At 30.3% G+C, this 17,591-nt stretch overlaps 1 protein-coding gene across 1 annotated transcript; it reads right to left on the reverse strand.

Annotated features, from left to right (window-relative positions):
• Positions 1-13,699: 13,699 nt before the first annotated feature.
• On the reverse strand, positions 13,700-15,244 carry LOC143537276 (WRKY transcription factor 22-like). Its single transcript, XM_077031079.1, has 3 exons — positions 14,892-15,244; positions 14,650-14,760; positions 13,700-14,108 (listed from the first exon to the last, which is right to left on the reverse strand). The coding sequence occupies exons 1-3, from the start codon at positions 15,242-15,244 to the stop codon at positions 13,700-13,702; spliced, it is 873 nt and encodes a 290-aa protein (XP_076887194.1).
• Positions 15,245-17,591: the final 2,347 nt, after the last annotated feature.

The raw sequence follows: 17,591 nt of genomic DNA on the forward strand, positions 1-17,591 counted from the left end.
CCTAGACTTTCGTCTTAAATAAGCTGCCTGAACAATATTTAAATTCTTGTTTTGACATATAGGTTCAGTTGGAATGAATTTTGGTTTTACTTGACCGCGTGTCTCATTGACATGAAGAACCTTCCGAGGATTCACATCAGAGAACAAAATATGAGTATCATCAGCATACGACACAGGTCGTTTTAAAATCTCCTTGACCACTGGAATTGGGTTAGATTTGTCCTTGATAAAAGGATGAAGATTCTGATAGTTCTGTTGACTACAATTCTTCACAACATGACCTTGTTGACCGCATAAAAAACAAGTTCGCATGTCTACATGATGATGTTTAGAAGTAATTGGAATAAATGAAGCATATGATTGATGATGACTCACATTTTTAGTCATGCTCTTAGCAAACTCATCAGATAAGTCAGATTTCTTCTTTAAATAAAAATCTAAATTAGAACTGTTTGAAAAACTTTTTAGTGTATCTCTTCCAGTTGACTTAACAAAGTTAATCTTCTTAGCTTGTTTTAAAAATTGTTTTGCCTTAGTCAATGGATCAGATTGAACTGATGTTTTTGTTTGAGCATACACACGTTCAAGTTCTTGAATTTTTGAAGTTTCATTGACAAAAACACTCTCAATAAGTTCAGGTTTGATAATACTTATTGGAATATCTTTTTCAGTGAACATCATATCCATTCCCTTTAACTTAAAAACCCTAGCCGAAGAAGACTTAGAACTCGGAGAATTAATGAAACGCATTAAGTCCTCATCAGAAATCTTTGGTTTAACTGACTTCTTTATCCTCACTGGTTTGGTTTTCACAGTTTCTTCCTTGTTCATTTGAGATTTGAATGAACCATACACAGCTTCCTCAAACTCTTGAGGTTCACAAAGAATATGATTAGAACTAGGAATGTTCTTATTCTTGTGTATAATCTCAGGTTCAAACACATATTCAATAATCACCTTGTCAACATTTTCAACAAAGACCTTTTTACTTTCCACATGAGGTTTTGAGGAGTAACTTGGAGTTTGACAATTTCAGATTTAACCATTTTAGGTTTTCAGAAATCACAGATTCCTTTTGAATCAAATCCTCTTCTTTTCTTGCAAAAGGATTAATTTTATAATCATTATGAAAATGTTGTGGAATTTCAACAAAACCAATACCTTTCTTAGAATCTTTTTGTTTTCCAGATACTTCAATAATTTCATTTAACAGAAAAGATGAATTCCTAAATTTCCCCAATTTGTTCTTCAACTCAAGAACCTCATTCTCAAGTTCAGTTATCTTAGAACGATGTTTCAAGATTTCCTGAAACTTTTGGTCATTAATGGTCATTTTCACAGATAACTCGGCTTTGAGATCGTGATTACTTGTCGACAATGCGTCAATCTTTTCTCGAGATCTCATTTGAGACTCAAGAGATTGTCGATAAGTATCCTTAAGAGAAGCAATTTCTCTTATAAGATTATCATTTTGATTTTTCAAAGCTTCTAACTTAGAGTTATTAGATTCACAGTCAACACATGATGCTTTAACAAATGAAGTAGTAGAAATAGAATTACTAACCTCATTGATCTTGGCCATGCAAGCAAACATTGATTCAGAAGGCTTGTCGCAAGAGTCGTCAGAATCAGATCCAGAATCATTATCGGAAGACATCACACTACCAGTAGCATCTTGAAAATCTTCATGTAACCCAAACATAGCCAAATTTGCTTGAACATCATTGCATAGTAGCCGTTGTGACCAATCAGTTTCGTCTGCTAACATTGCTTGTGTTGTAGAAGAAGATGGTTTCTTTTCAGCATCACTTCCTCGTGGTGAAGAAGTATTTTGACTTTGACCATGAGGTCCAGTGTATTCTTTCCTTGGTTTGTCACACTCCTTCGCGAAATGTCCGAATTCTTGACAATTGTAACACTTTACTTTTAATTTGTCAAAACCCAACTTCTTGTTTAAAGCTGGAAGATCTTTTCCAGTTCTCTGCATGAATCTTTTAACTTTACGAACAATCATAGCCATGTTCCATTTTAAATCCATGATTTCTAGATCATCTGGATCTATCTGATCATAGTCCTCATCTGTTAAATCACTTGTGGCAATTTTACTACTCACTAAGTTTTCATATGAAGACATAAAAGCTGTCAGAAAAGCAAAGTTTTGCTCAGCTTCCTTCATATTAACACTAGGTGGTGAAGCAAATGGATTGGTATTGGTTGAACTTCCAGAACCACCCGAATTACCAGCAGAGTAGAAACAAACTTTTGGATCATTAAACATAGCTGATTCTTTTTCACTTGCAGCATGAGTAAGAAAAGCAGTGATTGGAGAGATTGTTGAACTGAGAGGCATACTTCCACCATAGAAAGCTGGATCTTGATTTTCTTTGGAAGATTTTTGACACTTAAGATCATATTCTCTAGCTTCGATCTTTTGTAGAAATTCAAGTGCCGTCAAGTCTTCATTCAGAAAATAATCATTCTCTTTCAAAACCGTTAAAAATGTTGAGTAGGAACTTGGAAGCACACTCTTGATAATATCAATTTTATCTCTTTCAGAAATTTCCATTTTCATCTTGTCCATTTCAGCAAGTAAATGACTAAATCTTGTAGTCATCTCTTCAACTGTTTCTCCTTTCAATAAATTAAAGTTTCGAAATTGAAACTTGAGCATCACTTTTTTTACTCTCAGCTGTGTTTCCCATGCTTCTCATACGCAGATGTTGAAATAAAGATGCACATCTCTTGATACTACCAACTTGATGGAAGATATTTTCTGGTAAAGCCATAGTCAAAGTAGAATATGCTTTTATCTCGATTTCTAAAGCTTTCTTCTCTTCTTATGAGTATTGAGAAATAGCTTTAGGAGTATACCCAATAGTATCATCACCAATCATTGGTGCAACATAAACCTCATCAAGACAATATGAGCAGTCAGGATGAACAGATCCCAAATGTGCACGAAACCGAGGTTCCCACTTGGCGAAGTCACTGAACTTCATCAATCTTGGACATTTAGAATGTGAACCTATCTCGGTATCAAGTTGCAACATCTGTTGCATCAACATATTTTGAGACGCTAATGCATACATACCAGCCATCTTTGAAAATCGAATCAAATAATGAAATATCTTAACGAAACAGTGAATAGCTATAGCGAACTGTGAACAGTTGTAGCGAATCAATCCTTAATAAAATTAAGACTGATCAATAACGAAGTATCTTAACGAGTCAACTTAACGAGTCACAAATAAGGTTAACGAATCACCCAAATGGCGAAACAGATAACGAATGTGATGAAGGTTTAACGAATCACAAGTCAACTTTATGAATTGACCAAACGAATTGACCAAGTCAACTTAACGAATTGACCAAACGAATTGCACAGGATTAGTTTAGCGAATCAGATGATAATCAATAAGGAATCGCTAACATAAACTTAGCGAATCACTAAGGAATGCTTAACGAATCAGCTACAGTGGATTAACGAATCACACTATAGCGAATCAGGTTGTTACAACCATTTGTAACAAACTCTGACACCTTATGCCACGTGGCAAAGGTTGTTATGACACAAATCCCAAGAAGAACACGTGTCACACGAATCAGTTAATCTAGTTAACGAACTAGATAACACGAATCAATAACTCACACGAACTGGCTAACGAACAACGTAGCGAATTAGCACTGTTGATAACGAATCACAGATAAAAATATAGCGAATCACCAGGAAAAAGATAACGAATCACACTCATCTTCAAATCTTCAAACCTTCAAACGAAATTCCATAAATTATGAAGATTAAACCCAGAAACTCAATAATACCAAATCTGTAATACACCTTCGTTACTCAATCAAATGCACAAGTAAACTACCAAAATACTCGTAAACCAATTCCGAATCCAATACACAAAACCTCGTAACCGATTAACACCTTAACCAATCCAAATTAACCAACAATCACACCCCTGTTTCGGACTTAAACCGAAATCAAAACCAAATAACTCAAATCCAAATCAAACCTCAATTCCTCTTAACCAAACCTCAACAATACCTTAATCAACACAAATTCAATCTAATTCGTCCATAATTCATCCAAATCAAATACAAATTGATTCAAAATCAAACAAAACCGAAAACTAACATAAATGGAATAATTATAACACCAAATCAAGTGTAAAACGAGCACCAACAGCTCTGATACCACTTGTTTGATCTCCCCGTATCACAGCAATCAATAACAATAAACACAGATCTCAGATCTGTATATAAGATTAATACGAGTAAGGATCTAGCTCATAATTAACATAGATTCAGTGTTGTATATATGGGTATACATTATCATTAAGTTATCAAAAGTGTTTGTATAATATTAGGTGAAGCTTGAGAGAGATCTGGACTCTGAAAACTTATAATTAAAAAGCTTACATTAAAGTGAATAGTAGTTCACTATATATAGAAGGCGATCTGGTTCGCTAACATCCCCTAGCGAACCATCTACCCCTTCGTTACATAACTTAACTTAACGAACCACCCCCTGATTCGTTAACATCCCCTAACGAATCAGGAGGGAATACATTATAATGTCTTAGTTCGCTAACATCCCTAGCGAACTAGACTTAACCTTAACGAACTAGTCTTAGTTCGCTAACATTCTTAGCGAACTAGACATAACTTTAACGAATTAGATAAATATAAACATTAAATATTACATTAATTGATAGATAAACATTAACGATAAATACAAAGACTCTAGACGCAAAACCGTGCACTAACAAACATGAACCCTAATCATAGCTCAATTAAGTGTGTTAATTTGTATATTCATAATCGATTGATAATTCTAAAGCCACTTACACATCAATTCGATTGATTAAATCATCAATTTTTGATCAATTTGAAGATTTTTAATGTTCATGGACGTTCTATTTCAATTTTGGTTTTTGACTTTAGAGAGCTCATACTTTAAGCTGTGATTAGAGTTTAGAAATTAGATTAGATTGAGCGACAAGTTCCGAATTTAGATCATAGTTGATTTGTAATCGACGAATTTTGATCGCCAACTACTGTTGGGTTATTTACGAAATTGCCACCGCGCGTTTTTTAATCAAACGCTCTGGAATGTCGTGTACCTAATGTATGATAAGTCATTATTGTACGTTAACTCACCCCTATATATATATAGATACTTTTGAATGATAAAAATAGCACCAATGAAGGCAATTGAAAAAAAATTGTTATATTCCAAAATCGAATTGTCATAGAAAATAGCACTAATGAAGACAATACAAACTTTATTTCAATATACATCGTTGGATAAATTAACCTTACAATATTCCAAGGCATGTCAAAATGCAATTACAGTTAGATTTAAATTTAGTGACGATATAAATCATTAAGTTCATAACAATAGGTAAGGGAAATTTAACATCACAAAAAATACTTGTATACATTTAATTAAATGGTGACCAAAGTTTGATTGTTTTGGTTGAAATGTTGATGAAATTTGAATACATGTATTAAAAAAAAGTCAACTTCTCGGGGCAATATGCAGTCATTTCGATGGTATAAATCCCTAAAAATTATACACATAATTATTTAATTGTTTGGGCTAACTATACACATAAATATCCGGGCTAATTTTTTAGGAATTTATACACATGCATTAATTACTGTTTGGGCTAACTACCGGGCTAATATTACCCGGTCATACTGTAATATTAAACAGAAAATAGTTAACGGAGTGCAAATAACTTCATTATTACCAAAGAAAGCAAACGAATAGAAACAAAGATGTTTTGTGGTTAGTTACTTGCTAATTCAAACAAAAAATAATAATGATAATAATTTGCAATGTGAATTCAAACATACATACATATATATATATATAATATTTAGAATTGGTTATCGAAAATATGTGGGTTTTATTTAAGGCATAAATCTTGAATTTAGACATTATTTACATTTACACATAAATAAAATGTAAAGTTTGATGATATTGGAAACTATAAAATCATATATATGTATCTATTATAATTTTAAAGAAATGTAGATGTCAAATTAAAAAAAAGATCATTTTACATTAACTACAAGACGTGGCATTTATATTTTAATTCAAATACAAAAACATACAAAGACAATAAGAGATATATGAAAATTTAAAACCTTTTATCAATTATACCATGAGTACAAATAACACATGTTAATTAAAACATAATACTCTAATGAAATCAACATAAAAATGTATTGTCTTATACACATTTTGCATAACTAATTTGACAACAAATATAAACTGTGTGTGTGTCTAACTAATGAGTATCATAGTTTTTATCATACCGGTTTTTGTAATCTTCAATTCCAAACAAATAATCATTGATAAACACACGACTGACAGCTGAGTCATAGGAATTTGAGACATAAATTTTCTCTACGAATGAAAAATAAAATAAAAGTTAAAAATTATTATATGTAGTACGTAAACGTTTGAAAAATCTGGAAAAAAAAGTCCGTTTTAAGAATTTTTGAAAAAGTAAAACGTCTAATCGTGTCATAAATGTCTTCAAAAATTGATTTTAAAGAAACGTCATAACTCATAACTAATAAATTAATTAGTGGTCAACATATATTATAAAAGCTTAAAATCAAACGATTTACATATATAGAGAGTATAAATGGTTTTGAAGTTGGCAAAATATAGTATCATTAATTATGATTATATCATTTTGGTCAAATGGTATAAGATTAAAAGTTTGTTGAGATTGAAGACATTAACATTGATAGTTGCGATTAGAAACTATAAAAAAATATTTTAAATTTATCAATTTTCGTATTTAATAGGATCTAAATTTGTTATACTTGAGACTAAATTGATGGTCAAATTTCATAACTTATTAAGGAATCTAAATTAATTTACATAATCAATTGTATTAAATATTTTTTTAGAATTCAAAATTCAAAAAACTTTCCATTTTTTTAAGTTGACTAACTAAATAATATATAGTTAAAATAAATAAAAGGAAAATATAAAGTTTGATGAGATTGAGAACTATGCTATAAATTTGTTATGCTTAATAGACGGTTATATTAATAAAATACATTTAATATTAATAGGAAATAGTATGTAGATAATATAAAATTTTAAAACACCATAAGAACTTCACTTAATACAAGAAACTTTTAAGTAGAATTTGACCTATAATAAAAATTATGGAAATGTGAAAATAAATGAAAATCATGGAAAGTTTATTATTGTATTTACGTAATTAAAATCATGAAAATATATTAAATAAAATTTGACCAATAATGAAAATCATGAAAATATATTAAATTGGATTTGGCAAAGATATTTTTTAACAAATGGTGAAATTCAAACTCTATAATATATTTTTGTAAATTTCATATAAATGATGAGAATTGAATTTTGATATAGATATATATATATATATATATATATATATGACATTTGAATGGGGAAAATCGGTTTCTAAAATGCCATATTAAATGTGTATAAATCTAAAAATGTAACGTAAGATAATATTGGAAAGTATAATAACGTTTTAAATTGCGTTGACATTGGTAAATTAATTGGACCTTGACCAACAATAATATAAGATTGATTATCTTACTATAGATAATTTAATGTCTTATAGAATAATCAACTAAATTTCATTTTTATATAATAATCAATTGAATTACATAAATTGTGAAAAATAAATAAATACATGAATACTAACAGAAATATACATTAATATTAAACAAAAATAAAAGGCATCTTATCAAACAATCCTCAGTACATGAAATTAATTAGCTATATCAAGTTGGGGACAATGACTTGAAATGATAAAATTAAATATTAATATCACATAATTAATAAATTACAAATTATGGAAGATTTGAATCATGTGAAAAAATATAAAATTGATGCTAGAATTTACAACCGAAAAATTTGAATCGCATTACCGGAAAAACGAAATAGTGAAGATCTCCATTGAATCTTCGATTTTGATATATAACCTAAAGAGATAATAAGAAAAAATCATATAGTTATTAATATAAATACAAACAAAAACATAAAACAAAAATAATTTTAATTGATATAAAACATCATGCTTGGTAATGCAAGAAATTCGTACATAGGCTTGAATTTTATTACCCTGAAACATTAATATTAACATTAGTAAAAAATTGTATGAATGATATAGAAAAATTAAGAATGTGTAAGAATACCATTTCGTCTTGCACAATCATTTCGATCGACCAATCCTCCTCGGGCTTTGAATTGTCCTTCAGACGCCAATACACTTTGAGGATACACTCACTGTTAAGAACATCAAGTTGGCTCAACATGGTGATATTTGTTGGCTCTATCTTGCTATGGTGAGAAATAAAAAATAAACAAAACATTAATATCTGAACAATAACAGTTTTAAGCCAAAAATAAAAATAAACATGGAGGATATAAACAGAATAAAAATTATAAACCTTAGAAACAAAGATAATCGTTTTTGCTAAAGCGGGTTTGATAGTGTACGAATTACCCTATGAAAGACAAGTATTTATACGGATTGAACTTTGGTAGAATGGATTATAGAAGGAATGTATTTAGAGAATTAATTAGAAACAAAAAGTTAGGGAATTTAAATTAACCTAAATTAAGGTCGAAAATTAGGAAATTAGGATTAATGAATTTTGAAAATTTTAGGGTATATCTATATTGTTATTTGAAAATTTTAGCCAATTAGGTTTAATTTACAATAATATAATCAATCATCAATTATAATACCGTATATCTAATATATAAAATTATATTATTAATATTAACACAATTTTATCAATTTCACACAAATTGGTTTTTATTTATTACTAATAACACAATTTTAATATAATTGAACATCAATTATCCATTACAATATTATCAATTAGAATATTTAAAAGTAAATTGTTTACAACTCAGAATTCCTCTATTTAGCATCAGTCAACGGGTCAACATGCTTATTTATAGTAAACCTTAAAAGGGCTTAATCAATTCCTTAATCATCAAATCTTTAATAAAATGAATTACAAAAATTAATTAAAATATACAACTTCCGTAATTAAATAATTTTGGTGATGCTAAATAGAGGAATTCTGTATTTATAGTAAATGGGTCAACAATAGTTAAATAGTTAATAGTAAATGGGTCAATGTCCGTAATTAAATATCCGTATTTATAGTAAACCTTAAGTATGGTTAATCAAATAGTTAATAGTTAATCAAATAATAAACAATAATTAAATAAAATATATAAATTCCATAATTAAAGAATTCTTAAATCAAATGGGTAACTCATTCCTAAATTCATAAAATTTAATATTTGTATAAGTCAATTGGTAAAATTCATAAATTTTCATAAATATAATATTAGAACCAATTATACTAAAGTGAAATTGATACTCTTTGTATATTGAATCTTGTAACCTCTGTATATTGAATCCTATTAATGAATTATCGATTAATTATCTAAATTATGTATTATCTAAATTACATTAAAGATGGTGGGAAACATAATTATGTGAATGAAATCAATCAAAATTAAAAAATTTCATAAATTTTCAAAAATATAATATTAGAACAAATTATATTTAAATACGTAATCTATATATATATATTTAATCCTATTGATGAAATATCAATTAACTATCTAAATTATCTATTATCTAAAACAAAAAATTAAAAATTAATTCATTATGAAATTTGTGAACGACAAAAAGATATTATATCAACAAAAAACATTCAAATTTGTGAATGAAATCAATCAAAATTAAAAAATTAATATTAATTTTAAAAGATACTATAATTTGTAATTAATTATGAATTATAATTAGTAAGTTGAAAGATAATTATAAAAGGTTGAAGATTAAAGATTAAATCAAAAATGAAAGAGAATAATTAAATAAAATTAATTGTATCTTATTTGAATTTATTATTGATTTATTTTATTAAGATGAAAATTAGAGAAGTGATTCATATACATAGAAACTATAATCAACAACCAATAGGAAGAGAGGAAATGGACTTAAAGTCTATTCCTTTAATGGTATAGTTAGATGTGTGGGCCCTTGGGTAGGATAAAGTGAAATTGCACTAATTTTGACGTTATTTTACTAATTTCATGAAAATAACGTTAAAAGTGGTGGAAGATTAATCATGCATCATGTAGCGGCGTTGATAGCTGAAAGACAAGGTACATGTACCAATCGGTCGGGTTTCCGATGGTTGAGTGTTATGTGCATTATGTCCAAAGCTTGATGCAAAACTACTATCAAGTCAGAGGTCTCATTGAAAGCGGTCTCTCTATTCCTACAGAGTAGATGTAAGGTTGTCTACATTTTAACCTCCTTAAACCCTGTCATGGTTTTGTTATTGGTGATGATCTTTCTGTCTGCTTTTATTTTTACTTTAATAAATGTAACCAAAACCTAAATAACTAATATAATTTCTTTAACGGCAAAGTAACCAACTCTTACAACTTCTGTAAACCACATGTAACCGTAAATCGTAGGATTTTAACCCGCGCCTCTAAAATAGAGAGGATATATCAAAATTCAATGTGAAAGATTCTAGCGAATAATATATTGTTCGAGTTTTAGATAATGGAGTTTAACCAGGACGTTAATTTGAAACTTTTAAGTTTTCACATGATGATTGTATTATATTATATGTAGTAATAATTATAATGTTGATTATAGTAAGTAAGTGTTCAAGAACGACATCATTTGGGTTTTGGCCAACTGATGCTAGCTGGTGATTATGAATTTTTAATACTTATCATATAAATAATAACATTGTAAACATTATAACACTAATACTTTGTATTTCTTTATCCAAATATGTCTTTAATTTAACGGTATCAGTATGTGGTGATCAATGACCAAGCTTGAGCTAAGTCATAGGGGTGACCAAAGTCACTGAGAGGTGACCGGGCTCAACACCTATAAAAATTTAAGACGAAATCGCTAAAATTCATACTATGACAAGAAAAAACGACGGTGACCGAGGACACCCCTGGTCCCTCTTATCCTACGCCTCTGTTGGTGATTTAAATGTCATCATTACCGCATTAATTTAGATAGGTTTTCTTAAGATCAAGTGAGAAATCATAATAATCATGGATATGAGTTTGGAAGTATGAAGTACACGCATTTTCAACACGCTTATGATCACGGTCACTAAGGAACCATGAAGATTTTATGGGTGTAGCCCCTAGACCGTGGGGTTTCCAAGGGGGCACCTCCCCTTCAATGGGTTCAGGAAAACACCCCCAATGAGATCAAAGAGGCAACTCCCCTGGAAGGATCATGGGGTTGACTAGTATTAACTTACGAAGCTTTATTTAAAATGATTTGAATTTATATGACCAGTGAAAAGTTTATGATCGAGGTAACTTAGATTATTAGTGACGAATGAGCTACGTAGTAGTTTACTACTAAGTTGTGGCAACTGTATTCCTAGTATATGGTATTGGTAAGCAAGGGTAACTTAAGTACGATACTAACTATGCTTAGTGATATCTATTCGTAGTGGTAACAAGGAGTAGTGCTAAGACTTCTAACATTGATTTTCTCGAATACAACTGGAAAGTTATAACCATAATCCCTTTTTATGAAGACTTGCAATTCTTCAACAAAATGATTGAAACGGTAGAACCCCCCCCCCCTCTTCGGGTGGGCCCGCATATAAAAGAGTTCGCTTGATTAGTTAACACGTGAATTTGAATTTTCGATTTCAAAGATAATATATCAGACTTTATGTCTTATTTGATTATAGATTTCTTACGAACATGAAATACTTAAATCTGAAAATAAGTCCCATTTTACTACTAAGTTGTGGCAACTGTATTCCTAGTATATGGTATTGGTAAGCAAGGGTAACTTAAGTACGATACTAACTATGCTTAGTGATATCTATTCGTAGTGGTAACAAGGAGTAGTGCTAAGACTTCTAACATTGATTTTCTCGAATACAACTGGAAAGTTATAACCATAATCCCTTTTTATGAAGACTTGCAATTCTTCAACAAAATGATTGAAACGGTAGAACCCCCCCCCCCCCTCTTCGGGTGGGCCCGCATATAAAAGAGTTCGCTTGATTAGTTAACACGTGAATTTGAATTTTCGATTTCAAAGATAATATATCAGACTTTATGTCTTATTTGATTATAGATTTCTTACGAACATGAAATACTTAAATCTGAAAATAAGTCCCATGATTTATAAAGCTATTAGGACGTTTAATGTTTTAGAAACATAAAATGTTTTTAAACGAAGTTAGTCCATTCAAATGTGGGTAAAGAATAAACTGTGGTTTTTGTCCCTGTGGTTTGTCCAAATCAGCGGTTTTAGTCCAATAGTTTCAAATCTGCGCTTTTCGTTGTGGTTTCATTTCACTTGCAATTAAACCCAGCCCCCCCCCCCCACTAACCCCATTAAGTTTGATCGTTAAACTCATTAGCGTGCCCCTCATGTGGGGGGCATTTTTGTCCTCCCCCCCCCCCCCCCCCAATACACCTCAGCCCCTCACGCGAGGGGGCTTGAGAATTAGGGTTGGGGTTTAATTGGGAAAAAAGGACAAAATCGCCCCTCACGTGAGGGGCACACTAATAGGTTTAACGACCAGATTTAACGGTGTTAGTGGAGTCAGGTTTAATTGAAAGTGAAATGAAACCACAGGAACGAAATCGCAGACTCAAAATTGTTGGATTAAAACTACAGATTTGGACAAATCACATGCACGAAAACTGCAGTTTACTCGTTGGTAAATTTGCCTGTTGCTAAAAGCCTAAAAGTACTCTATGTTTGTTGGGCCCCGCATCTATAGTTTTGGGCCTGTTTCCATCGTGAAAAATTGAAACGTAGTGGGGTGGGGCCGGTGGGCTGATGAGATCATCTCTTTTTGGGCCTAGGACAATATGAAAATCCATATCCAACAATGATATTGTGTAAAAGGTTTAAAACGTGACATTTCATTGCTTAATTAAGCCTTAGTTAAGTTGATTTTGTTTAATAACATAAGACATTACAAATTTTGGTTATATTATATAATTTGTTCATTTTTAACTTTATAAACACCATTTTTTTTAAAATGCTTCGAGTATGTGGCGGTTGGGATTAAATCGTATGTCCCTTCTTCAAAAGTTGGTCCGGTATTGATCACATGTATGTTTCTCGAGTATATGCCTCTTCATCGTGGGCATCTTTGTTATGACCCATATACGTTTCTTACATACATTTCTTAGCATGTTGCCTAATGCCTACCATGTGATGATGTTACCAAATAACAAAAATGTAACTTACTCTAGATAACAAAACCTCAACTATATCATTCTATTTTAAGTGTAAATAACATATTAAATCATACAGCATATCCTCCCTAGCTTTCCGAATTGATAACATGCAAATAATGTTAATCAATATATAAGATTTGGTCTGCTAGCTAATGGCCTACTAGGCAAGTATATCCCAACATCATTGCAACGATAAGAAAATAAAACTTATATAAATGGCAATTTATAAAGTTAAAGATACATGATATTCTAATCTTATATAAGTCATCTCTTAATATCAGTCTTAATGGTCCTTGTTGTCAAATCTTAAACAAAATCATTGAACAACACAGAATATCCTGATTTCTTTTTTATTAAAAAAAATAATATTATTTGACATGTTTAAAATTGCCAGCCGCCATTCAGGTTTCGAAACTTCTTTAAAACATCTTCATTCATGAGAACATTCGGCTCCTCGTACTCTTCTTCGTATTCGTCTTCCTTAAACGATGTTGTCGGAGAAAAGCTTGAAGTAGAGGCTGGAGAAGAAGAGGAACATGGAGGGTGGTCAATGACTGAGGTGTTGGTGGTAGAGAGAGTTTGTGGGTTGATAATTATATTATTATTATTATTATTATCGGTGTTGAATTTATTACTCCTGGTGGTTCCGGCAAGCGAACTCCGGTGAGTAGGTCGTGGGTGGATGTGTTCGCCGGAGTACGAAACGATGAAGATGTTTGAATCAATGAGACTTCGTTCCACTTGTTTTTTGGCACCACAAGTCTTTGTTGTGCTACACCTATAATAATTTCTGAAAATATACGAAAACAAAAAAACAATTAAAATTTCAATAAATATATCTTTTTACATTTTTAGTGACCTCTATTGTCAATGACAAGTTACATTGGAATTTGGAAGTCTAGTATTTATTTGAAGTGGTGTTGAGTTAGGAGGGTAAGTCATATCAGATTAGCTAGTTGAATCCTTAAAATAAATATGTTATATTGACTAGGTCGTATCAGATTAGCTAGTTGAATCCTTAATGTGAATATGATTCATATATCTAATTAAAAAAGGAAACCGAGTTGTAAACAAGTTGTATAGTGTTAAATGAGTTGGTGATTTGAAATACACGGGGTAAATACACCGTAAATAATTTGAAATAAATGGGATAAACAATTTGAGCACAAACCGTCTAAAAAAATTGTTAACGTCATGACTTAAAACCTGATTATATTCGTGTCGTTTTTCAAAAGGTCCCATACTTAAAAATGTCAATTTTGAATAAATACATTTATTAAATAAGTATTAAAGTAACAATAAATAAATACATAAATAGCTAAGAAATAAACCTTGGAAAAGGAGAGCCTTTTATGGGTTTTTGCCCATATTTCCTCCATGCCCATAAATCATTATTTAACTGATTTTGTGTCAAGTGAAACACCGTCTTCTCCTGGTTTTTCCTTCATATACAAATTTATTTTACATTCAATAAATAAACATAAGTGACTAGAAACCAATAATCGTATTTTATATATAAAAAATGTAGTAAATTAATAATTATTTTACTATGCAAATTACTAACTATATATACCTTTTTCTAGGGCGTGTGGACTGAGAACTCATAGAAAAAGAATGAGAATCTGTTAACATTGGCAACTGTTGATCGTGACTAAACCCTTCACCATCAATACTCGTCGCAATGGCAGCGGTAGTCTCTCCCGACGCTAGTGGCTGACCACACCCCGCTTTATAAACATCCTCCAATCCACCAGAAACATTACCAAGACTCAGAAATACAAAAGGGTTGGTTTCATTTCCTGAGGCTAAACTTTCCAAGTTATAAGAGCCATCATCATAATCCATGGGGCTCACCGCGGTGGCCGTGGCAGCACTTGTGGTCGCACAACTCCTCACCACCGCATGCAAATCCCATTCATCATCCATATTTAGTTAAACACAAGTATATATATATATATATATATATATATATATATATATATATATATATATATATATGAATAATATGTTGTTGGCGCTGACTTTATAAAGAGAGATATATGTGGTAGGTGATGGTGTTATTGTGTGTATATTGGGGTATATATAAGAGGGCGTGTGGAGTTATAATAATGCAATTATATTGTAAATAGTTTATGCGATTTGGCGTTGACATTTTGAGAACAAAAGTCAAAAGGGGGCCGCTTTCTGCTTGGCTTTTATCAAGCCAACAATGTGATTGTATGTATGTGCTTAGGTGGCGTGGAACATATAACATTTATAACCAATTGCAATATTTTGTTACAATATATAAAGATTATGGTTTCTTGTTTAATACAAGAGATTAGAGGTATTAACATGTTAAGAGCTTGAACATCAATACAATATAGATCTGAAAAACGTATTAAACACAAAAACTAAAACACAACGAAGAACATATATACTTTAGAGTTACAAGTGATATAAAAAAACATAAATTGTACACTCAGTTCTATTAACTTAATATCTTGACATGAAATACTTTACCAGTTGTAATTTTAATATTAAACTCCTTCTGAAAGATATAAAGTTAAGCGGATTAACCATCGACTGGTCATTTATCTAAACATGTTGTGTATCAATCTAAAACTAACCCAAACTTGTTTAGACTAAATATGAACTTATAAGTTTTGCGTTAGATTTATGTCGATCAAAAATTAATAATTATTAATCCACTAATTTTTCAGATTTTCAGTTGTCTTGCTTATTGGTTTAAACAATTCAAATTTACCAAGAAAAAACAACACCTCATTCCTACTTTAATGGAGTGATAAAATGGTTTAGGTGTGAAATTGAAGGTTAAGAGTTCAATACAAATTTAGCTGTTAAATAATAATAATAATAATAATGATGATGATGATTAAGCTTGTAAGTTGTTAATATCATTCCTTTCGTCAGTGGCCCGGTAACATACTTCGTGTTTTAGGGCCCACTTTTGTATTGCTCTGGAACTTTTATAGATTTTTCCGGAACTAAATCCCACCCTATTTGTGGCAATCATTTCCTCATTTGTGTAAAACTCCATATGTATACATGCATCTACTCTACACACATTTAAAAAGAAATATTAATCCTAAATGCTCCAATAATTTCAAGTAAGATTGACCAGTAACTTTTTAAGAATTTTAAAAATTAAAACTATAGTAACATATAATATTAAATAGTTTATTGTCATGTAAACACTACTATACTTGTTGGTTGATCTTAATTAAAAGTTATTGAAACATAAAAAGAGTAAATTTAGAATATGTAATATATGAATTAGAGAATTTATCAAAAATTTTATTATATTTATGGATTTGTGATTATTAATTACTGAATATATATATATGAGATTTGAGAATAAAAGTTAAAATAAAAAGAAGAAAAATTAGAAAACAATGGTGATAATGTTTAAGTATCTATCTGGAAAATTTAAATATGTAAGGTTTCAAATTGATTGGGATTAATCACCAGTTCATCATTCCTTTTTTTCAGTTGGTATCCTTGACCTATTTAAATACTATTACTGATTTTGGACACCAAATATAACATACTAGTTTGAGGTCCGTGTAATACACGGGTAGTTAATTAAAATATAAAATATAATTAAGTGAAGTATAATACATAACAAAGTTAGCATATATCATTAATAGACTCACATTTTACATTAAAATTATATGAAATGAAGTTACTCGCATACTTACAAGTTATCTCTAAGACCAAGAACAATTTTCTATAAAAGCAGATCTCTAGAATATCATCACAAGATAAACATCATAAGAAAAACGACTCAATTTTAATTTGACTTTTCTAAACAATATTTGAATTCCATACAAACCATTTTGACAATTGCTCCCCTTCCTTTGTATTGTACCTGAATCATTCATTGCTCCCCTTCCTTTGGGTTATACCTACATAATTGATTACATATTATAATAAAATAAAATGCATGAAGTTCATTTAAAAAATACAATATATTAACTTATATTCTTCTTATTACTGAAAGTACATTTTACATTGTATTATCATAAAGATGATGAAGATAAATATTAATCTAAACTCATGTGTTATATTCATTAATCAAATTTTCTACACTATAACAACCATTAGCTTTAAATTGACACTTGACTCCACAAGAGACGATAGCATCACTAATCTTGTAATTGTATATGTACCATACCTAGTGATTCATAAAATTGAATCAAATTTAAAAAATTACTGTGAAGTGAACTCGCATGTTAAAAAAGAATACTGCAAAGAGAATCAAAGTCAAATA

The sequence above is a fragment of the Bidens hawaiensis genome, unplaced genomic scaffold (genome assembly GCF_021521415.1).
Source record: "Bidens hawaiensis isolate Kalapana, Puna unplaced genomic scaffold, B.hawaiensis_p1.1 tig00011171_1, whole genome shotgun sequence".
Lineage (NCBI taxonomy): Eukaryota > Viridiplantae > Streptophyta > Magnoliopsida > Asterales > Asteraceae > Bidens > Bidens hawaiensis.

Bases quoted from the DNA above. Each gene is read 5' to 3' on its own strand.
- LOC143537276 (XM_077031079.1), bottom strand. From the start codon at position 15,244: ATGGATGATGAATGGGATTTGCATGCGGTGGTGAGGAGTTGTGCGACC. The intron at 14,761-14,891 runs GTATATATAGTT...TTGTATATGAAG, and splicing joins TCCACACGCCCTAGAAAAAG to GAAAAACCAGGAGAAGACGG. The intron at 14,109-14,649 runs GTTTATTTCTTA...GTATATTTTCAG, and splicing joins AAAGGCTCTCCTTTTCCAAG to AAATTATTATAGGTGTAGCA.